At 55.0% G+C, this 21,608-nt stretch overlaps 1 protein-coding gene across 14 annotated transcripts in view; it reads right to left on the minus strand.

Moving 5' to 3' along the window:
* The window catches only part of UBR4 (ubiquitin protein ligase E3 component n-recognin 4), a 49,754-nt gene extending 28,379 nt beyond the window's left edge, over positions 1-21,375 (minus strand). For all 14 annotated transcript variants that reach the window (XM_069742019.1, XM_069742017.1, XM_069742016.1 and 11 more), the window contains exons 1-34: positions 21,228-21,375; positions 11,446-11,543; positions 11,247-11,350; positions 11,031-11,160; positions 10,735-10,871; positions 10,340-10,439; positions 9,819-9,960; positions 9,396-9,520; positions 9,188-9,312; positions 9,050-9,109; positions 8,752-8,939; positions 8,542-8,641; positions 7,920-8,060; positions 7,652-7,769; positions 7,023-7,207; positions 6,783-6,942; positions 6,612-6,697; positions 5,651-5,820; positions 5,186-5,468; positions 4,959-5,085; positions 4,764-4,843; positions 4,560-4,688; positions 4,295-4,477; positions 4,086-4,208; positions 3,655-3,994; positions 3,219-3,316; positions 2,979-3,136; positions 2,691-2,903; positions 2,518-2,619; positions 2,341-2,441; positions 1,205-1,403; positions 946-1,134; positions 810-873; positions 527-718 (exon numbers count right to left, since the gene is read on the minus strand). In XM_069742019.1, coding sequence (XP_069598120.1) covers positions 527-718; positions 810-873; positions 946-1,134; positions 1,205-1,403; positions 2,341-2,441; positions 2,518-2,619; positions 2,691-2,903; positions 2,979-3,136; positions 3,219-3,316; positions 3,655-3,994; positions 4,086-4,208; positions 4,295-4,477; positions 4,560-4,688; positions 4,764-4,843; positions 4,959-5,085; positions 5,186-5,468; positions 5,651-5,820; positions 6,612-6,697; positions 6,783-6,942; positions 7,023-7,207; positions 7,652-7,769; positions 7,920-8,060; positions 8,542-8,641; positions 8,752-8,939; positions 9,050-9,109; positions 9,188-9,312; positions 9,396-9,520; positions 9,819-9,960; positions 10,340-10,439; positions 10,735-10,871; positions 11,031-11,160; positions 11,247-11,350; positions 11,446-11,543; positions 21,228-21,352 — 4,875 coding nt within the window. In that variant the 5' untranslated portion in view covers positions 21,353-21,375. The remainder of the gene's footprint in view (positions 1-526; positions 719-809; positions 874-945; positions 1,135-1,204; positions 1,404-2,340; positions 2,442-2,517; positions 2,620-2,690; positions 2,904-2,978; positions 3,137-3,218; positions 3,317-3,654; positions 3,995-4,085; positions 4,209-4,294; positions 4,478-4,559; positions 4,689-4,763; positions 4,844-4,958; positions 5,086-5,185; positions 5,469-5,650; positions 5,821-6,611; positions 6,698-6,782; positions 6,943-7,022; positions 7,208-7,651; positions 7,770-7,919; positions 8,061-8,541; positions 8,642-8,751; positions 8,940-9,049; positions 9,110-9,187; positions 9,313-9,395; positions 9,521-9,818; positions 9,961-10,339; positions 10,440-10,734; positions 10,872-11,030; positions 11,161-11,246; positions 11,351-11,445; positions 11,544-21,227) is intronic.
* Between the last annotated feature and the right edge of the window lie 233 nt (positions 21,376-21,608).

Here is a 21,608-nt window from a genome sequence, read left to right on the forward strand (position 1 = left end):
GATGGACCTCACTACAGGGCTTCTCCCATCAATAGGCGCATATTTCTGGGGGCAGCTATAAAGTTGACACCGTAAAATATGGCACCCTCGCCTCTGCTCCACCGCTGCCACCCAGTTGGTCTCTGCAGAGATGGGATGGGTGACGACAGACCACCAGTGACCAGACTGCTGATTAGAATCATCACTATGAACCCTGCAGCGGTCATGTCACTGGCGTTATTGTACGCGCCTCGGCAGCACTGGAGCGGAGTGCGGGACTGTGCTGCAGAGTCTTATTGTTTGAACCCCATGGCTTCCTCCAGGAACATTTTGAACCATTTTTATAGTATTTAAGTTTTTTGTTGTATCAAATATTGGATTAAGTTGCAAAAAAACCCCACAGCTCCATTCATTCTCTAAGGGCTGCCAGAAAGGGCCAATAAAGAATGGTCGGGACATGTACGGCCACTTCATTTTAAGGGGATAATGTTCCCCCTTCTATGGATCAGTCAGACCTCCAGTCATCACCTATTCACCGGGGTCTTACCGAATCTTCGGCCTGAGAATCGTCCTCTTCCACACCCAGCTCTTCCACCCAGTCCGAGTCCACCTCTATGGCTCGCTCTTCTCCGTCCATGGGAAGGTGGCAGTGACCTTGCCCTACGCCGAGACTCAATGCGTTGGTGACATCCGCCAGGTACGACACTATATGGCACGTGCACTCCAGGATAGTCACATGCTTAAGAACCAGAAAGGATGAAGAGTAACGGTGCATTCTGCATAATAAGACACTAGCTGTGCACGCCGACAGACGCTGCAGCGGCGCTCACCTTCCCTTGCATCACATTGTTGTTCAGCTTTTCCACAACATTTTTCTGGGATAGATATTTCTTACTGGAAGAGACGGACGGTTCATTACTTGCTTGGCATTTGTGCCAGTCTTGCAGAACAAAGAATTTTACTCACCATCTTGCCAGCCAGTCCATTGCCGCGCGGTGCAGCTGGAGATGACCAGCGCCCTGTCCGGAGCTGGCCAGAGTGGCCATCACCACCATGAGTTCAGGAAACCCAGAGCCGTCCCCGTTAGCCAAGAGATCAGTAGCCATCGGGATGAGGGTGCTGAGCAGCACGGTGCACACACCTTCCCCAACTTGGCTGCAAGACACAAGAAAAACTCAATGATCGGAAATAACACCGGTTGGACGCTGCGAGGAATGAGACGCACCTGTTCTCCCGGACAATGTACGCCGTGAGCAGCTGCAGCAGCTGACGGTTTTCCTGGACTATCTCCGTCTGGTCGGAGTCCTTGGGAGGCGGCGTTGTCATACGGACAAGCCAAGATTGCAGCTGCAATGGCTCCACGCAGGCGAGTTGTGCCAAGGTGCCGCAGAGGCGCAGCAGACTGGGGCTGGGATTCTTCTCGGCTGTGAAGTGAAAGCAATAAATTAGCGACAAGCTGATCCGGATCGACAAATGTTTGCTCGTCTACTAGGTCTCACACTTGTTGATCCATGGAGCAGGCAGGGTGTAATTCTGGGGGATAAAGTCGTACTGATGAAAATTAAAGCTTTTACAGTTCTGTTTTGCGTATATTGATCCACGGTCCTGAGAGCAATTTAAACGTCCCAGACTGCATGTATAGGGCTACAAAAGAGCGTCTTATGACCTGCACAGCACCGGTGGATTGCAGACACTGCCGTAACTTTTTTTTCTTAACTGTCTGGAGAGCTACTGACCGTAAACTCCTGCATAGAGGTCATCTGATATACTATGGCTTACAAACATAGTCAGATGGAGGACGTACATCCCCGTGTCTACCCAATGGCATAGATCAGGGCAAGTTTGAAGGTGCACACCAAGAAATCCTTTTAGAGAAGCCCTGAAAGGCTCATTGACGTGCCCGGAGGCTTATAGATCCCGCAGTAATGTCTCCCCCAGCCATCACCAGAGATGAATAATATTTGCCTATACCCCCCCCCCCCGGCCATCACCATAGACCATCAATATTTGCCTCTGCCCACCCCTGCCATCACCAGAGACGAATAATAATTGCCTCTCTCCAATCATCATCAGAGACCATCAATATTTGCCTCTCCCCACCCATCGCCGGAGAAAATTAATATTTAGATTGTGAGCCCCAACGGGGACAGTCATGATAATGTGTGCAACCTGTAAAGCGCTGCGGAATATGTTAGCGCTATATAAAAATAAAGATTATTATTAAGATTATTATTTACTTGCCTCCCACCAACCCGGCCACCACCGGAAACCATCAATATTTCCCTTTCCCCGCTCCGGCCATCACCGGAGACCACCAATATCTGCATTTGCGCATTCCTTACCAGAGAGGACATTACTTACTGAGCTGGAATAGTTTTGTGAACAACTTCAGGACTCTGTTGCAGAACTTGGCGGAGAGCGCCTCGTTTGCAGTCGCCATCATTATCTGCACCAGCTCTCCTCTGTAAGAGAAGCACAGTCAGCTGTATACACCCCGGCTCCACTCTCCGTATACATCTGCGGTATCTCGGCTCTTACTTCTCAGTAAAGAACTCTTCCATGGCTTTCCGAGCCAGGCTACTCTCCAGCTGTTTCTCCAGGAACTGTAGACACTCCTCGAGGATGGACTCGTCCAGGCCACTAGGGAAGACGGCATGGTGAATGAGGACCAGGGTTATTATAAGACCTCGTTCTCTTATAAGGACACTTACCTGGTGGGATCGGAGTGGTGAGCAAGGATGTTGTAACAACCGGTGATCAGCTTCTCATACATCCGGGACAAGAACTCGTCAGACTCGGCCGGTCCGAGCACTCGTTCCAGCGACGTGCTGCACAGCTCGGCCACGCTCTCCGTGCTGCTCTCCAGCAGAAGAGGAAGCAGCGACTGGATTAGCTGCTGAGAATTCAGATCTTCCGGGCACCATCTAAATGGCAACGATCCAGGGTAAAAATCCAGCAACAGGATGAAACAAATGCACCTTGAGAACTGAAGAACTTACACGATGAGGTCGCCCGTCAGCCGGACCAGCGACAGGAGAACGTGCTTCAGAGATGCGGCCAGGGACAGGCTGGGGCTGCACAAGGTGCCCAGGTGGGCGGCCTGCACGGCCCCGATGTAGCTTTCTGAAGGAATGGTATCATTGGCGAAGGCATTGCGCTACAACATAAGCCAGGACAGGGTTAATGCATCGCACCGCAAAACGTGCACCAATCACACACACAGTATACAAGTCACTTACCCAGGAACCGATACTGGGGAACTCATTGGTGTGAATGTTGTTCCATGACTCACATAGGGTCTGCACAGAAGTAGGGAGGTTCTGGATCAAGACGGGGCCTGGGGAGAGATTAATAAGTAAATTAAGTATCTAAAGGGATAGTCCCATCTTCATGAAGGGACGGTGCTGGTAAATACAAGCAACGGTGCAATTTACTGCTCATCACAGCGCTCAGCCTTTCTTTACAAACTGACATTTGTTTGCAGCTCATGGAGACCGGCCACTGCTGCTAGACCGCGTGCAAGGACGGTGGTCGAACTCCATGGCAACAAACGTGTTAATATCGTAAGAATGGCAGATTTTAAGAAATAGGAAAATGCTAAATTGTATTAGTCTATGGAGGGGGGGGATTAACCATTTAAGCTTTTTTTTTTTTTTTTTTTAGAAAGCTACTTACCAAGGGTGTTGGCTTTGCATCGAGAAGACCCAATTGCAAGCACGGCTGCATAACCCTGCAGCTTCTTCTCCTCTATCCCCTCCTCTGGAAGGCTCCGCAGCAAGTAACAGCGGGTGAGAGAGGCGTACATGTCTAGGAGCTGTAACGCAGCCGGCAGGAGGTTCTTCGCCACTTGTGAGGACTTGTGAGGGTCGGTCTCAGCTGATAATTTAGAGAAATGTTCATCCAGAGACACTTGCACCTTGCAGATCATCGCATCCAGCGTGTAGATACACTGCAGGTTAGGCCCTTTACGGAGCTGTTCGAATGTGTATCCATTAGAGCTGCAATATGTCGAGATCTAGGATATAAAAAAAATGGAAAAGCCAATAATTTGGCACCAATTTCACGGCACAAAGCAGTAAATGAAAAGACGCAGCAATTGAGCGCACCTGCCGGGTGATATACTCTTCGGCGACTTCTACGTCATATTTAATCAAGTTGCACTTGGCTGACGTTTGCTCCGTCATTGACGCGGCTTGTTCTGGTTTCAATCCTTGCGTCACCATGTGATCCTAAACACAAGACGATGATCCTATAAACGTTCACCCTCATGTCTACTTCCAATAATTAAGATTTGCAGGGCATTTTTGCTCAGTACCTTTATCCAGAGCTGATATGACGGCACTCGGAGTCGAGACGCCCAGCGCAAGGTGTGAAGAATCTCACATTCACTCGGTCCAGAGACGCTCTGCGACAGCTGCTTCATGTAGTGCACGGAGGGTGGTAAAATTCCCAGGATCTTCCACAGGATCAGGAAATGATACTGCAGGGCACAAGCCTCCTGATGAGGACAAAAACACGTCACGAGACCGAAAATGACGAGCCCGCTGCTCTGCGCCCCCCACGGCAGATGACGCGCTCACCAGGGCGCTGATGCTTTTGTTCTCATTCCTCCGGACGGTGTCGAGCTGGGATCCAGCGGCCAGTAAGGAAATCAGGGAGGTGTACAAGTCGTCATATTTCAGCACTCGAGAGAAGAGGACTTCACACACCTGCAGAAAGATAAAAAATGGGTCACACTGGGTAGATCACAGGCACTTCCGTGGACACCGGAGATAAGGACCTACCTCAGCATCAAGACGGTGCAGGTCGTCCTCGGAGGCTTCCTGGGTGAGGATGCTGTAGAATCGGGGCTGAGGAGCGGCATCTGTGACCCAATATTACATGTCAAAAAGCATGTCCTCCGAATTATGAGGCTACCCCTATCGTTACCTCCGAGATGGGCGATTTAGTATTAAGGACACAGGTACCCATAGTCTCACCTGTTGTGCAGTGTTTTGTCCAATTTTCTTCCACTTCTTTAAATCCGTAATACAAAGCTGAAGAGCGGCCGGACCCCTCATGTGACGCCCCAGAACCAAGCGGAGGGGTTAGCAGATTGTACTGCACCTACGGCACAGAAAGAAACATTGCAAAACAATCCACATAAAGAGCAAAAGCAAAGAACCCAAGGCACACACCAGCCGTAAGAAATCATCCCAAACTTCACCTGCTCGAAGAGGTAGAGCGGCGGCTTGGAGTACTGGTGTAAGAGATAGTCAAATACTAGGAGCAATCTCGCAAGGAGGAGGGGAACCGCCGGCAACTGGGAATCCAGGTTACTGGCCAAGTCCTGCAGCGTCTGTATACAGAGCAACAGGATACCCTGCCGTCCCCCGTCTGATAAATTGTGAAAGATGAGAAGCAGCAGCTGGAGATGATCCACGTTGACATCTTCTATGTCGCCCGGGACCACTCCCTGGAGGGCGCTCTGCTTCAGGGTCCCAACGAACCTGAAATAAAAAAAGAAGATTAAGTAAGATGGAGAACATATTCGTGTCTGGCCCGACCGCCAGTCTCCTGAGGCATTTAAGAGCCGGGGTCCAGTAGTGACCAGCCCCTCTAACACTACAGAAGCCAGTCTGGTATAGTGTATGGCCCTGAGCGTATAAACTGAAGCATATCCTGAGCTCACCTCTCCCACACACGGAGGCATTCAGGTACGTCTGGTTCTCCCTGCACGCTCGCCTTGTGCTGCCACAGCAGCAGGAGACGCGACAGGACAGACAGACTCTGGGGATGGATGTACAGGGGCCAAGGACCCTCGCTGAGTGGAGCAATGCCAAGGTGCTGGAGAAGAGCGCTCTGCCAATAAAAGGGTTAAAAGAAAAAGGCAGGAGAAAAAATAAAATTACAAAAATAACACTCTTAAAGAAATTTAGACAAACCGAACCAACATTTAAAGGGAACTTGTCAGGTCCCCCAGGCCCTCCAACCCAGCAGCATTCACTAAAGAGTAAATTCCCTGCATAACTTTTTTTTAACAAAGCTTTTATATTGTCCCTGTTTTCTACACCAATTACGGCTTTAACTAGTTAATGGGGCGTTAGTTGCCCCAGACTAGTCAGCCCTCGTTCCATGTTATCACACTCCTGTGGGCGTGCTAATTTGCATGAGTGGTCGTTCTCACCAGATCCTGCAAATCTCACCTACATTTGGGCATCATCATTGCAGCCAGGAATACGCTTCACAGGCACTGGCCATGACCGGAAGCCATCTTCTGAACATCCGGTCATGCGCAGTGCGCCTCTGAAGCCGGGAAGCGTACACCCAGCCGCAGAGGTGCAGGGACGCTGCCAAAATGTTCGGCGTGCGAGATTTGCAGGGGCTAGAGATGCCGACAGCAAATGTTATCACACCCACAGGGCGTGATAACATGGAAAGACGGCTGACTAGTCTGGGTCAAGAAACACCCCATCAACTAGTCAAAGCCATAACTAGCATACGAAAAGGGGACAATATAAACATAATTTTTACAGAAAAATATTATACAGAGCTGGCTAGGCAGGGAATTTATAAATAAGTGAGTGCTGCTGGTTGGAGGGCATGGGGGACTTGACAGGTTCCCTTTAAAAAAATAAAAAAAGTGCAACTACCTGCAGTGTTGGAGACTGGAGGTCAGACGTCACCAAGCAATGATTAAACTGGTACAAAGCCACAGCAAAATCCTCATCAGATGAGCCTAGAAAATGGGAAAAAAATAAAAAATTGTGAAGTACTACTTCTTCCCAGCAAAGTAACAGCATCCTTATCCAAAGACTCGGCACCTTTCAGTCCATCCTTGTCCACGTCCTTGATGATACAAGCCAGGGTGGACATGTGCTGCTCGGTCAGCGACACGCTCAGGTAGTTGCGGATGAAGTTGCTGCGGGAGTTCAGCATGCAGCTGGTGATGAAGTTCAGGGTGTTGGAGGCGAGGCTGAGGAACTGGAGGAAGACGGAGGTCACGTTATCGAATAAGAGGCTCCAAGGGAAGGTTATAAACACTGCCAGGTCGCGATTCATACCAGCTCTGGATCCTTGCGGCTGGCCAGGATGTTGCCATTTCCTGCAGGGTTCTGCTTGCTTGGACTTTTGGCTCTGGGGGAGCTCTCGAGAGGCGGCGGCGGTGGGGGCGGCGGTGGCACCTTTTCTTTACTTGGAGAGATTGTCTCTTCAAACCACTGGCCTAGGATGGGCTCGCTGTCGTCATCTGTATGAACGCATCAAGTATCAGAATAAGTCACGTGACTGACAGACCGGCTTACAAACTTGATGGGAGAACTTTTGCAAGCAGTTCAGGGTGTGAACCAAAATAAATATATATTTTAGTAGAGCTGAGCAAATAAATTGGTATAACCATGGGGCAGAAGCCTGGTCACAATCCCGTAACCGGAGGACAGGAGCCCTGAGAACCACCTTCTATAAGCCGGCATCCCTGGCTCCTCTTCTGATTAACCGCTGTCCTCTTAACAGCGGGAAATGCCACCTGGCAGGAGGTGGTTCTCATGGCTCCCATCCAGGTTGCCGGACCAGGTCCTACGACTATATCCACTTGCCTCTATTGCCTAAAAAGTCTCACTGATGAGTTTGCACCAAGACTTGGAGTCTTCCCCTATCCTATGCCGGTAATAAGCAGCACAGTTGTGCACGCTACCTTGGCTGCTGTCTTCCTCTGTGCTGCTGAAGTCGTCTTCATAGTAAGTGTTGGAATCTGTGGATGCACTGGCGTCGCTGCTCATGGAGCCTTTCCTCTGTCGTTGTAACACACAGGCCTGTGAGCACAAGAGGAAAAAAAATGTTAATATGTAATTAAAGAGTCTGTGCCAAAAACAAACCTCACGGTCTACAACTATGTAACACCAAAATGTGACTTCACAGAAATAAAAAAATAAAAAACTCAATGAACTCAGAAACCCCGTCACCTTTCGGTAAGATGTAGATAAAACCGTGAAAAGCAGATTTGTCAGAGGAACAGAATCGATGAGTCTCTGTATTCTCTGGATGGACGTGCTCTGGGCCGCGATGCTGAGCTCAGCCAGGGGGCCGTCTGTGTCCCAGATTTGCTGTATAGAAAGAACATTAAAAAGCAAAATTAAAGAAATGCAAAGTTGAGTTGTAAATGAGATTTAGGGTTTTTGCAGGTTCTTCAGTTACTATCATTGAAGTCAGCAACTCAAAAGAAAGTTTTACTGATCCAGAGGTCACAAATTGTCTTGATGAGTCCTTGGCTGCAAAACTTACAAGCTTTTACACCTTTGTACAAATTTTTTTTTAATTGATTATTTACTTCATCGGAGTTATTGAGACCAGGTGACAACTGATTAAAGTATGGAGAGAGGGCAGTATGGAGAGAGGGCAGTATGGAGAGAGGGCAGTATGGAGAGAGGGCAGTATGCATCTGTGTTGTCAGGGAGGGCAGAAATTACCCACTGTAGATAGGGAGGAAAGAATAGGAAGGGAAGAACAGTACAGAAAAGAACGAATATATAAAACGGCGATGACTGCGCCGGGCTCCAGTATAATGAAGTGGCAGACATTCATCACCTTGTGCAAAGTCTCAACTTGCAGATCTTGGAAGAGGGACGTGAGCAGCTTGATCGCGTGGTTAGCGAGGACAACAGACAGGACTCCAAATCCTTGGTGCCTGTAGGAGAAACAGATCATTGCAGTCTTATGAGAGATAGAGCTTTATCACATGATAGAACCTTAACGTTTCCTTTGATGAGCGCGCATCTCTGCCATGTGCCAACGTACCCTTTGCCCGGGCCCAGTTTTGGGGAGCCCACTCCTTCCTTTGTCCGGGCAATGTCTTTGACTCGGAGCGCTGCCAGCGGATCTTTCTCCTTGCCCTTGTCTGCCAGGGCAGTGGAGCTGAGATTGAGGATCAGGTACAGACTGTTCACCAGACACCAGGCCCCAAGGAGCTGGAAGTTCTGATAATGCTACAAAACAAAACCCACAGACCCTGAACACGCCAGAAGTGACGACGCCATGATACAGAGGGCTGGAATCCAGCACAGATGACCAGCAATGAAGAATCCAGTCCTCCTACCTCTCCGCCCGCTCTCCTGGAGCTGCTTATCGCTTGTCCAATCATCTCGTAGATTTCCAGCTATCAAAAACACAAGTTAATTAGTGCGATTTAATCATGTGACAGGCGCAGATGCCGGCAGCAGAAAAACAAACGTACACATTTCTGCACGATGGTGGCTGCGTCGTTTTCATAGTCCTCCTCTTTGCAGCTTGTAGACCCAGTCCGCACCTGCTGGGTGCCCCCGACATGGAGGATCGCCATGCATGTAGCCACGCTTACACCTTCACATAGGGGAAGAGAAGAGGTCATGGCTGTGTAAGGAACACGGAGAAAGAGGAAATAAGGGAACAGAAGCGACATTTACCCGCATACAAACAGCTCAGGGCCAGGAGGGTGACGTCCTTCAGTCGAGGAGGGGTCAATGGCTCCATGACGGGCAGAGAGAGCGTGTCCAGGGCCATGGTCACATCAATGACAAGCGAGTGAAACCTGTAAAGTGTCAGGACAAAGGGTTAAACCTTCCTGAATGCAGAACCTGGTGCCCCAAGGAGCGAGCTGTGCAGTACACACTGGATGGATCACCACCAGTATATAGAGCAGCTGAGAAAAGTATGTGAAACTTAAAGGGGATGTGTGGCATCGCTTCCGGGTGAGTGGCGGTGAGGACATCACGTTTGTTAGGATGCGTGCGCGATTGCGGCAGGTACGAGCAATGTCATTAACGCCACTTACTGCTGATGTGGAAGTGAGCGGCACCAGATGACCCCAATAACAGCAGCGTTCTTACCCGTTGCGGACAGCTGTGGCATCTCCAACCGTCGCCGGCATAATGAAGAAGGAATTGGCGGAAACTGCATCCTGGAAGCGGTTAATGTATCTCAAGAAGTACGGCAGGTTCAAGCAGACTCTGAGCAGCTTCTCCGACCCACCTGCAGAGAACAAAAAGCAAAGCTAAGATACGAGGAGCGGTTACAAGAAGGCGAAGGCTTGCGCTACACGTCCAAAGATATCGGGGGTCAGTGAATTAAGAAGGCGGTGACCCCTCTGCATGTGGAGAACGAAAGGAGGAATCACTGGGCACAGCGGGGGCCACAGAGGACGCGGGGGGCCACAGAGGACGCGGGGGGGCCACAGAGGACGCGGGGGGGCCACAGAGGACGCGGGGGGGCCACAGAGGACGCGGGGGGGCCACAGAGGACGCGGGGGGGCCACAGAGGACGCGGGGGGGCCACAGAGGACGCGGGGGGGCCACAGAGGACGCGGGGGGGCCACAGAGGACGCGGGGGGCCACAGAGGACGCGGGCTTACCCAGCTCCTGGAGACTGGCCACGTTCTGCGCTATGAAGATGGTCTTCGTTTTCGCTGCTGACGCCGGATCTGATGTTGTGTCGTCCACTTCGGTTTCCACCTAGTAACATAAAACAAAAATTAACAAAAAAATAATTACAATTTTAGGAGAAGGAAATATGGGAACAGAGGAACGAAAACTGGACAGCGATTCTATCCACTGGAGGAAATGGGCGACATGTTCAGCTGTACAGGAGATATACTAGTCACCGATGAATCGCTCTTGTCCCCCCCTCCCCCCCTAATTTCTGATTTAGTGATTTCATTTTTTTTCTTCCAGAATAGTTGCAGGGTCGGAAGGACATAAAAGAAAAAAAAAAGAAAGCCAATGTGGAGGCTTCTAGAACATTACTGACCTGCATGTGTGATGAAGAGGATGTTGCAGAGCCTCGGGGGTTAAACACTGACGTCAGTTGGTTAAGAAAGTTCATTTTGACCTCTTTCTGGCGCAATTCAGGACTGAGGAGAACGGTGGTCTCCTTCTGATCCTCCACTGTGGGCAGAAGAAAAAAAAAAGATGATGTAAGAAAATTCCACCAGCAGAATAGTGAGCGCAGCTCTGGGATATAACACAGGAGGTGACTCAGGATCAGTAGGTAAATTGCATGCTTTTCATGCATAGGAGGCTCGGACAGTAAATCTTCCCGCTCACCATCAGAGAGAGTCTGTACAGTTTGTGGCAATTTAGAAGATTTCATCATTGCAGTAAAGGTGATTATCTCGGTGCGATCCAGGCGGCTGGTGCCGGTGCACAGACCCTTGATCAGCAGGATCAGATGCTTCTGCAGGATATATAGGAGACATAATCAGAATTACAGCCCACCCATATCGCACGGTCCGTGCTCCGCTGTAGGGATCCTGCACCCACCTGGGACACAGCGCATGCCTCATCCGGACTCTCCAGCCGCAGCAGCGAGAACTCCAGCAGAACTTTACAAGCAGCAGCCACAGATTGTAACTGGTTCCTGGGAACTGCGGGCAAAGACAATCAAAAGTCCAGGTCAAGTCACATGACAAGGGAAGAACTACAAGCACCAGCATGCCCTCCTTTGTGCGGAGATACTTACTCTGGTTGCACACGGTGGTGATGTAATGTGTGGACAGCGCCACAAAAGACGAGTAGAAAGGTTCGTACTGTTTGTCGTGGTGAAGAATCTCGGATTCACTGCAAAGACAAAAAGACTCATCCTGAACTGGTCCTGATCACAGGACTGACGAGACCCCACGGGTAACGGCCACGAGGACAGATGGTCTGAGCCCGGACATGGACCGTGGTGTGAACGCACACGAAAAGATGTTCAGCTATTGACAAAGTGGGATCCTGACATAATACCAGGATTTAAGGGGCTTCAAAAAATCCATCGCTCAGCTGCAGTTTCTTTTATGAAGACAGCCTGTGCTGTACTCCCCTCCCCGGGTCCAACGCAGAGTCTCCACCTCTGACGTCACGGAGAGAGCGCTGCAGGCAATCAGTGAACATGATCACCGTCTATAACAGATTTTGCGACTTTTTAGCGTAAAAGGTCAAACAGCCACTAAAGTGTTTCATGCTAAGTCTAATGGCGACAAACAATTAGACAGAAACAAGAATGAATTGGGGCCAACGCGTTTCATTCCCTCCCCATGTTAAGACCTCTGCTTGCTGTCAGTAGAAGGAAACCGGATTTACTAAAGAGTGAAACGATCTGGAGAACCCTGGTCCAGCCGTCAGGTCGGGGGTCTGTGGCTGCACCATGGGGGCCGCGCCAATCTCGCACTAACAGTTTTTGGCACAGCCTGATCTGCATGCCAGCTGTGACGTCACCATCTCACTGCTGAGGGTTTGCTACAATTATACTTAGTCTAGACCGGTGATGGAGATCCTGGGGCACGCAGGCCCGCCGCCGCCGCCGCACACACTCCGCTCCCATCCGATGTTCCAGTGTATTTGAATGTATACTGTGCAGAGGGGCTGTGTGTCTGTGTCTCTATAAGGGGGAGTAGTTTGCAAGTCTTCTGTGATGTTAAGTTGCCGTATTGACACTTTCTGATAAATAAGTGGGTTTTGAGTTTTGGCACTTGGTCTCTAAAAGGTTCTCCATCACTGTTCTAGACAATCTGAGCCCAGCAACAAGTATCTAATAGATTGGTACAATGTATCTGCAGCGCTGACTGTGGCTCCTTACAGTCCCCTCCATGGTGCAGCACAAGTCAGACCGGCGCTGATATATCGGCTTCTTCACTGCCCGGTTCTGCGCCAGGAACCAGTCTACCCAACAAAGTAGTAATTATCAGGCGGAGCGGAGCCTAGACGGCCGAAGGGTTAAAAATAAATATAGGCAAGCGGCTGCTCACCTGCCAGGTGATATAGGGACACAGGCAAGACTGCACATAATTCAGTGGATTACTGAGGAGGGTCCGCGGCGCCAGGCCGCCCCCAACAAAGAGGGTCTGCGACGCCAGGCCCCCCCAGCCAAGAGGGTCTGCGACGCCAGGCCCCCCCAGCCAAGAGGGTCTGCGACGCCAGGCCCCCCCAGCCCAGCCAAGAGAGTCCGCGGTGCCAGGCCCCCCCCCCAGCCAAGAGAGTCCGCGGTGCCAGGCCCCCCCCCAGCCAAGAGGGTCAGCAGCGCCAGGCCCCCCCCCAGCCAAGAGGGTCCGCGGTGCCAGGCCCCCCCCCCAGCCAAGAGGGTCAGCAGCGCCAGGCCCCCCCCAGCCAAGAGGGTCGGCGGCGCTAGGCCCCCCCCCCCAAGCCAAGAGGGTCCGCGGCGCCAGGCCCCCCCCCCCCAGCCAAGAGGGTCCGCAGCGCCAGGCCCCCCCCAGCCAAGAGGGTCCGTGGCGCCAGGCCCCCCCCAGCCAAGAGGGTTCGCCAGGTGACAACAGTTTACCGCTACAGGTACATAACTGGCGTGTGCAGAGGTCAGGATAGAGGAGGTCTCCAGGGATCTTGTGGGGGGTACAGCAGCCTTCAGGGGAGCAGGAGTAAGTGTAGATGGGGGGAGATGTTAACATTTGGGAAGTCTGAGAAGTTGGGATTGCGGACACAATCTGATCTGTCAGAGGTGATGTCACGATAATTGGAATATGCCATGTTTGAGCATCTACCTAAAAGTTCCATGGCTTTCAGACACTGCCTGTGTAATCCAAAACCCCTCATTTCCCTCTTCCCTCGAGAATTTTTATGGCTTGAGCTGCAAGCAGGTCTCCCTACCCTACTCATTCCCCCCTCCCACCTGGTACTAGTTAAAACTGATATAGAAAGCCTGAGCTTCTATTGTTCTTTCAAGGTTACATATATTGGCACCGATCAGGGCTAAAGATATAAGAATTATATATTCCGGATGTCCATCGAGGGATCTATAACTCCCTGAAATCGCTAGAAGCTAAATCCAACAAGTGCGGGTTTCTCTGTAAGCGGGTCATGTAACTACGCAGTGTTTACACTTAAAAGAATCGGCCAGATCATTGTGTCTTTCATATACAAGGTTCATGCAGCGAGCTAGGTAGAAAAATGGTTGTCATAACACCAAATAAAAGGGGAGGCTTCAGCCTCTAAGTGAGGTCACCACAGGCGGAGTGCTTTGGTTTTAGGTTAGGAAATAATAGTGAAGCAGCAGTCTGCATGTGTCTGTTCGGGGTCTAGCTGCTATACAGGGGTGGTGCATCTGGATATATGCTCGACCATCCCCCACAGCACACGGTCAGCCATGAGATAAGATGACAATGAAATGTAAGTGTTCTTTTCAACTTTAATGCTTTTATTTGTAATTGTACATACGATAATTGTCTTCTTTATAATATCTTTTATACCTGTGTAAACACTGCCTACATTTTTTTGGAGTAAAATATAAAATTACTAGCTTGTCTCTCCTTGCTCTATAACGTACGGTCATGTCCTCTGAAGTGAATTACGCTACTAATCTGGGTTGGCTCCGGACCCGTTAATTCAGAAATCGGAGCTGGTGGCAGCGGATTTGTCCTGTGCGTTTGGGAGGCTTTGTAGCGACGGCGGTGTTGATAATTATTGTTCTCGCCTGAGTGGGAGTAGTTATATCGTCCTCGCTGCAGCGTGCCCAATAGCCAGTACATAGCAGGCAGCCTTTCTGGCTGCATCCTAGGTGCAGTACCCTGACTGACCAGAGGGTAAGGGGGCGCCAGAGAGCTGCAAGTTCCAAGCTGGTACTGGGAAGTGGGATCTAGATAAATCCCCTTCAGAAAGATCCAGGGGCAAACAACCCCGGGTCATGACAAATCGGTGTGTGGGATTCCTGACAGGTGATGCCACAGCCGGGGAGGGATTGTAGTGGGGGTGTCGGGGATCCTGCGGTATGTGGTCTGTCACATGGATCGGGGGGCACGGCAGTGTCAGGCAGCACTAGGACCAGCAGGACACACATTACTCGGGTTGTCAGAGTGTAATACCTGGGCTCAGCCACAGATGTGCTGGGGGCACCGTGTAGACCGGGCAGCACTAGGACCAGCAGGACACAGTACTCGGGTTGTCAGGGTGTAATACCTGGGCTCGGCCACAGATGTGCTGCGGGCGCCGTGTAGTCCGGGCAGCACTGGGACCAGCAGGACACACAGTACTCGGGGTGTCAGGGTGTAATACCTGGCCTCGGCCACAGATGTGCTGGGGGCGCCGTGTAGTCCGGGCAGCACTGGGACCAGCAGGACACAGTACTCGGGGTGTCAGGGTGTAATACCTGGGCTCGGCCACAGATGTGCTGGGGGCGCCGTGTAGTCCGGGCAGCACTAGGACCAGCACACAGTACTCGGGTTGTCAGGGTGTAATACCTGGGCTCGGCCACAGATGTGGTGGGGGCGCCGTGTAGTCCGGGCAGCACTGGGACCAGCAGGACACACACAGTACTCGGGTTGTCAGGGTGTAATACCTGGGCTCGGCCACAGATGTGCTGGGGGCGCCGTGTAGTCCGGGCAGCACTGGGACCAGCAGGACACAGTACTCGGGGTGTCAGGGTGTAATACCTGGGCTCAGCCACAGATGTGGTGGGGGCGCCGTGTAGTCCGGGCAGCACTAGGACCAGCAGGACACACACAGTACTCGGGTTGTCAGGGTGTAATACCTGGGCTCGGCCACAGATGTGCTGGGGGCGCCGTGTAGTCCGGGCAGCACTGGGACCAGCAGGACACAGTACTCGGGGTGTCAGGGTGTAATACCTGGGCTCGGCCACAGATGTGGTGGGGGCGCCGTGTAGTCCGGGCAGCACTGGGACCAGCAGGACACAGTGCTCGGGTTGTCAGGGTGTAATACCTGGGCTCAGCCACAGATGTGCTGGGGGCGCCGTGTAGTCCGGGCAGCACTAGGACCAGCAGGACACAGTGCTCGGGTTGTCAGGGTGTAATACCTGGGCTCGGCCACAGATGTGCTGGGGGCGCCGTGTAGTCCGGGCAGCACTAGGACCAGCAGGACACACAGTACTCGGGTTGTCAGGGTGTAATACCTGGGCTCAGCCACAGATGTGCTGGGGGCGCCGTGTAGTCCGGGCAGCACTGGGACCAGCAGGACACACAGTACTCGGGTTGTCAGGGTGTAATACCTGGGCTCGGCCACAGATGTGCTGGGGGCGCCGTGTAGTCCGGGCAGCACTAGGACCAGCAGGACACAGTGCTCGGGTTGTCAGGGTGTAATACCTGGGCTCGGCCACAGATGTGCTGGGGGCGCCGTGTAGTCCGGGCAGCACTGGGACCAGCAGGACACAGTACTCGGGTTGTCAGGGTGTAATACCTGGGCTCGGCCACAGATGTGCTGGGGGCGCCGTGTAGTCCGGGCAGCACTAGGACCAGCAGGACACAGTGCTCGGGTTGTCAGGGTGTAATACCTGGGCTCGGCCACAGATGTGCTGGGGGCGCCGTGTAGTCCGGGCAGCACTAGGACCAGCAGGACACAGTACTCGGGTTGTCAGGGTGTAATACCTGGGCTCGGCCACAGATGTGCTGGGGGCGCCGTGTAGTCCGGGCAGCACTGGGACCAGCAGGACACACACAGTACTCGGGTTGTCAGGGTGTAATACCTGGGCTCGGCCACAGATGTGCTGGGGGCGCCGTGTAGTCCGGGCAGCACTGGGACCAGCAGGACACAGTACTCGGGTTGTCAAGGTGTAATACCTGGGCTCGGCCACAGATGTGCTGGGGGCGCCGTGTAGTCCGGGCAGCACTAGGACCAGCAGGACACACAGTACTCGGGGTGTCAGGGTGTAATACCTGGGCTCGGCCACAGATGTGCTGGGGGCGCCGTGTAGTCCGGGCAGCACTGGGACCAGCAGGACACACACAGTACTCGGGGTGTCAGGGTGTAATACCTGGGCTCGGCCACAGATGTGCTGGGGGCGCCGTGTAGTCCGGGCAGCACTGGGACCAGCAGGACACAGTACTCGGGGTGTCAGGGTGTAATACCTGGGCTCGGCCACAGATGTGCTGGGGGCGCCGTGTAGTCCGGGCAGCACTGGGACCAGCAGGACACACACAGTACTCGGGGTGTCAGGGTGTAATACCTGGGCTCGGCCACAGATGTGCTGGGGGCGCCGTGTAGTCCGGGCAGCACTGGGACCAGCAGGACACAGTACTCGGGGTGTCAGGGTGTAATACCTGGGCTCGGCCACAGATGTGCTGGGGGCGCCGTGTAGTCCGGGCAGCACTGGGACCAGCAGGACACACACAGTACTCGGGGTGTCAGGGTGTAATACCTGGGCTCGGCCACAGATGTGCTGGGGGCGCCGTGTAGTCCGGGCAGCACTGGGACCAGCAGGACACAGTACTCGGGGTGTCAGGGTGTAATACCTGGGCTCGGCCACAGATGTGCTGGGGGCGCCGTGTAGTCCGGGCAGCACTGGGACCAGCAGGACACAGTACTCGGGTTGTCAAGGTGTAATACCTGGGCTCGGCCACAGATGTGCTGGGGGCGCCGTGTAGTCCGGGCAGCACTAGGACCAGCAGGACACACAGTACTCGGGGTGTCAGGGTGTAATACCTGGGCTCGGCCACAGATGTGCTGGGGGCGCCGTGTAGTCCGGGCAGCACTGGGACCAGCAGGACACACACAGTACTCGGGGTGTCAGGGTGTAATACCTGGGCTCGGCCACAGATGTGCTGGGGGCGCCGTGTAGTCCGGGCAGCACTGGGACCAGCAGGACACAGTACTCGGGGTGTCAGGGTGTAATACCTGGGCTCGGCCACAGATGTGCTGGGGGCGCCGTGTAGTCCGGGCAGCACTGGGACCAGCAGGACACACACAGTACTCGGGTTGTCAGGGTGTAATACCTGGGCTCGGCCACAGATGTGCTGGGGGCGCCGTGTAGTCCGGGCAGCACTGGGACCAGCAGGACACAGTACTCGGGTTGTCAAGGTGTAATACCTGGGCTCGGCCACAGATGTGCTGGGGGCGCCGTGTAGTCCGGGCAGCACTAGGACCAGCAGGACACACAGTACTCGGGGTGTCAGGGTGTAATACCTGGGCTCGGCCACAGATGTGCTGGGGGCGCCGTGTAGTCCGGGCAGCACTGGGACCAGCAGGACACACACAGTACTCGGGGTGTCAGGGTGTAATACCTGGGCTCGGCCACAGATGTGCTGGGGGCGCCGTGTAGTCCGGGCAGCACTGGGACCAGCAGGACACACACAGTACTCGGGGTGTCAGGGTGTAATACCTGGGCTCGGCCACAGATGTGCTGGGGGCGCCGTGTAGTCCGGGCAGCACTGGGACCAGCAGGACACAGTACTCGGGGTGTCAGGGTGTAATACCTGGGCTCGGCCACAGATGTGCTGGGGGCGCCGTGTAGTCCGGGCAGCACTGGGACCAGCAGGACACACACAGTACTCGGGGTGTCAGGGTGTAATACCTGGGCTCGGCCACAGATGTGCTGGGGGCGCCGTGTAGTCCGGGCAGCACTGGGACCAGCAGGACACACACAGTACTCGGGGTGTCAGGGTGTAATACCTGGGCTCGGCCACAGATGTGCTGGGGGCGCCGTGTAGTCCGGGCAGCACTGGGACCAGCAGGACACAGTACTCGGGGTGTCAGGGTGTAATACCTGGGCTCGGCCACAGATGTGCTGGGGGCGCCGTGTAGTCCGGGCAGCACTGGGACCAGCAGGACACAGTACTCGGGTTGTCAAGGTGTAATACCTGGGCTCGGCCACAGATGTGCTGGGGGCGCCGTGTAGTCCGGGCAGCACTAGGACCAGCAGGACACACAGTACTCGGGGTGTCAGGGTGTAATACCTGGGCTCGGCCACAGATGTGCTGGGGGCGCCGTGTAGTCCGGGCAGCACTGGGACCAGCAGGACACACACAGTACTCGGGGTGTCAGGGTGTAATACCTGGGCTCGGCCACAGATGTGCTGGGGGCGCCGTGTAGTCCGGGCAGCACTGGGACCAGCAGGACACAGTACTCGGGGTGTCAGGGTGTAATACCTGGGCTCGGCCACAGATGTGCTGGGGGCGCCGTGTAGTCCGGGCAGCACTGGGACCAGCAGGACACACACAGTACTCGGGTTGTCAGGGTGTAATACCTGGGCTCGGCCACAGATGTGCTGGGGGCGCCGTGTAGTCCGGGCAGCACTGGGACCAGCAGGACACAGTACTCGGGTTGTCAAGGTGTAATACCTGGGCTCGGCCACAGATGTGCTGGGGGCGCCGTGTAGTCCGGGCAGCACTAGGACCAGCAGGACACACAGTACTCGGGGTGTCAGGGTGTAATACCTGGGCTCGGCCACAGATGTGCTGGGGGCGCCGTGTAGTCCGGGCAGCACTGGGACCAGCAGGACACACACAGTACTCGGGGTGTCAGGGTGTAATACCTGGGCTCGGCCACAGATGTGCTGGGGGCGCCGTGTAGTCCGGGCAGCACTGGGACCAGCAGGACACAGTACTCGGGGTGTCAGGGTGTAATACCTGGGCTCGGCCACAGATGTGCTGGGGGCGCCGTGTAGTCCGGGCAGCACTGGGACCAGCAGGACACAGTACTCGGGTTGTCAAGGTGTAATACCTGGGCTCGGCCACAGATGTGCTGGGGGCGCCGTGTAGTCCGGGCAGCACTGGGACCAGCAGGACACAGTACTCGGGTTGTCAAGGTGTAATACCTGGGCTCGGCCACAGATGTGCTGGGGGCGCCGTGTAGTCCGGGCAGCACTAGGACCAGCAGGACACACAGTACTCGGGGTGTCAGGGTGTAATACCTGGGCTCGGCCACAGATGTGCTGGGGGCGCCGTGTAGTCCGGGCAGCACTGGGACCAGCAGGACACAGTACTCGGGGTGTCAGGGTGTAATACCTGGGCTCGGCCACAGATGTGCTGGGGGCGCCGTGTAGTCCGGGCAGCACTGGGACCAGCAGGACACAGTACTCGGGGTGTCAGGGTGTAATACCTGGGCTCGGCCACAGATGTGCTGGGGGCGCCGTGTAGTCCGGGCAGCACTGGGACCAGCAGGACACAGTACTCGGGTTGTCAAGGTGTAATACCTGGGCTCGGCCACAGATGTGCTGGGGGCGCCGTGTAGTCCGGGCAGCACTGGGACCAGCAGGACACAGTACTCGGGGTGTCAGGGTGTAATACCTGGGCTCGGCCACAGATGTGCTGGGGGCGCCGTGTAGTCCGGGCAGCACTGGGACCAGCAGGACACACACAGTACTCGGGGTGTCAGGGTGTAATACCTGGGCTCGGCCACAGATGTGCTGGGGGCGCCGTGTAGTCCGGGCAGCACTGGGACCAGCAGGACACACACAGTACTCGGGGTGTCAGGGTGTAATACCTGGGCTCGGCCACAGATGTGCTGGGGGTGTCGTGTAGTCCGGGCAGCACTGGGGTGACATTGTCAGTTATGAGGAGCGGGTTGTCAGCCCCGGTTTGTCCATGAGGAGGGCGTCAGGGCTGCTGCAGCCCCCGGTGTCAGCTGTTGTCAGGGCCGCCTCCCCCTCAGTGGCTGTTGTCAGGGCCGCCTCCCCCTCAGTGGCTGTTGTCAGGGCCGCCTCCCCCTCAGTGGCTGTTGTCAGGGCCGCCTCCCCCTCAGTGGCTGTTGTCAGGGCCGCCTCCCCCTCAGTGGCTGTTGTCAGGGCCGCCTCCCCCTCAGTGGCTGTTGTCAGGGCCGCCTCCCCCTCAGTGGCTGTTGTCAGGGCCGCCTCCCCCTCAGTGGCTGTTGTCAGGGCCGCCTCCCCCTCAGTGGCTGTTGTCAGGGCCGCCTCCCCCTCAGTGGCTGTTGTCAGGGCCGCCTCCCCCTCAGTGGCTGTTGTCAGGGCCGCCTCCCCCTCAGTGGCTGTTGTCAGGGCCGCCTCCCCCTCAGTGGCTGTTGTCAGGGCCGCCTCCCCCTCAGTGGCTGTTGTCAGGGCCGCCTCCCCCTCAGTGGCTGTTGTCAGGGCCGCCTCCCCCTCAGTGGCTGTTGTCAGGGCCGCCTCCCCCTCAGTGGCTGTTGTCAGGGCCGCCTCCCCCTCAGTGGCTGTTGTCAGGGCCGCCTCCCCCTCAGTGGCTGTTGTCAGGGCCGCCTCCCCCTCAGTGGCTGTTGTCAGGGCCGCCTCCCCCTCAGTGGCGGTTGTCAGGGCCGCCTCCCCCTCAGTGGCTGTTGTCAGGGCCGCCTCCCCCTCAGTGGCGGTTGTCAGGGCCGCCTCCCCCTCAGTGGCTGTTGTCAGGGCCGCCTCCCCCTCAGTGGCTGTTGTCAGGGCCGCCTCCCCCTCAGTGGCTGTTGTCAGGGCCGCCTCCCCCTCAGTGGCTGTTGTCAGGGCCGCCTCCCCCTCAGCGGCTGTTGTCAGGGCCGCCTCCCCCTCAGTGGCTGTTGTCAGGGCCGCCTCCCCCCAGCTGTCATGGCCGCAGTGACACAGCTCCCTTGGTCCCGGCCCCGCCGCCCCGGTCCCGGCCGCCTCACCTCTCTATCACGGAGGCCAGCAGCTGCGGCAGCTCCTTCATGTCAAAAGCCGAGTATGAAGCGGAGAGCAGCGGCCGCACCGCCACCTCCCAGCCGGGGCCCGAGCAGCCCCCGACAGACGCCATCTTCCCCCGGACAGAGACTGAGCACCAACCGGAAGTGACGTGATTTTACGCACAAGGCGAGGTCATGTGACATCCGGCTCCGACCGCCATCGTGTGTGGGGCAGACGCTGGTGCAACACAATGGTGGGGGCCCTGGGATTGGGAAATTTCACACCCAACAAGACCGCTGCAGACCATCACTGTACACCCAGATCGCTGCGGAACATCACAGCACACCCAGACCGCTGCAGACGAACACAGCACACCCAGACCGCTG

This window comes from Ranitomeya imitator, chromosome 10 (assembly GCF_032444005.1).
Source record: "Ranitomeya imitator isolate aRanImi1 chromosome 10, aRanImi1.pri, whole genome shotgun sequence".
Taxonomy (NCBI): domain Eukaryota; kingdom Metazoa; phylum Chordata; class Amphibia; order Anura; family Dendrobatidae; genus Ranitomeya; species Ranitomeya imitator.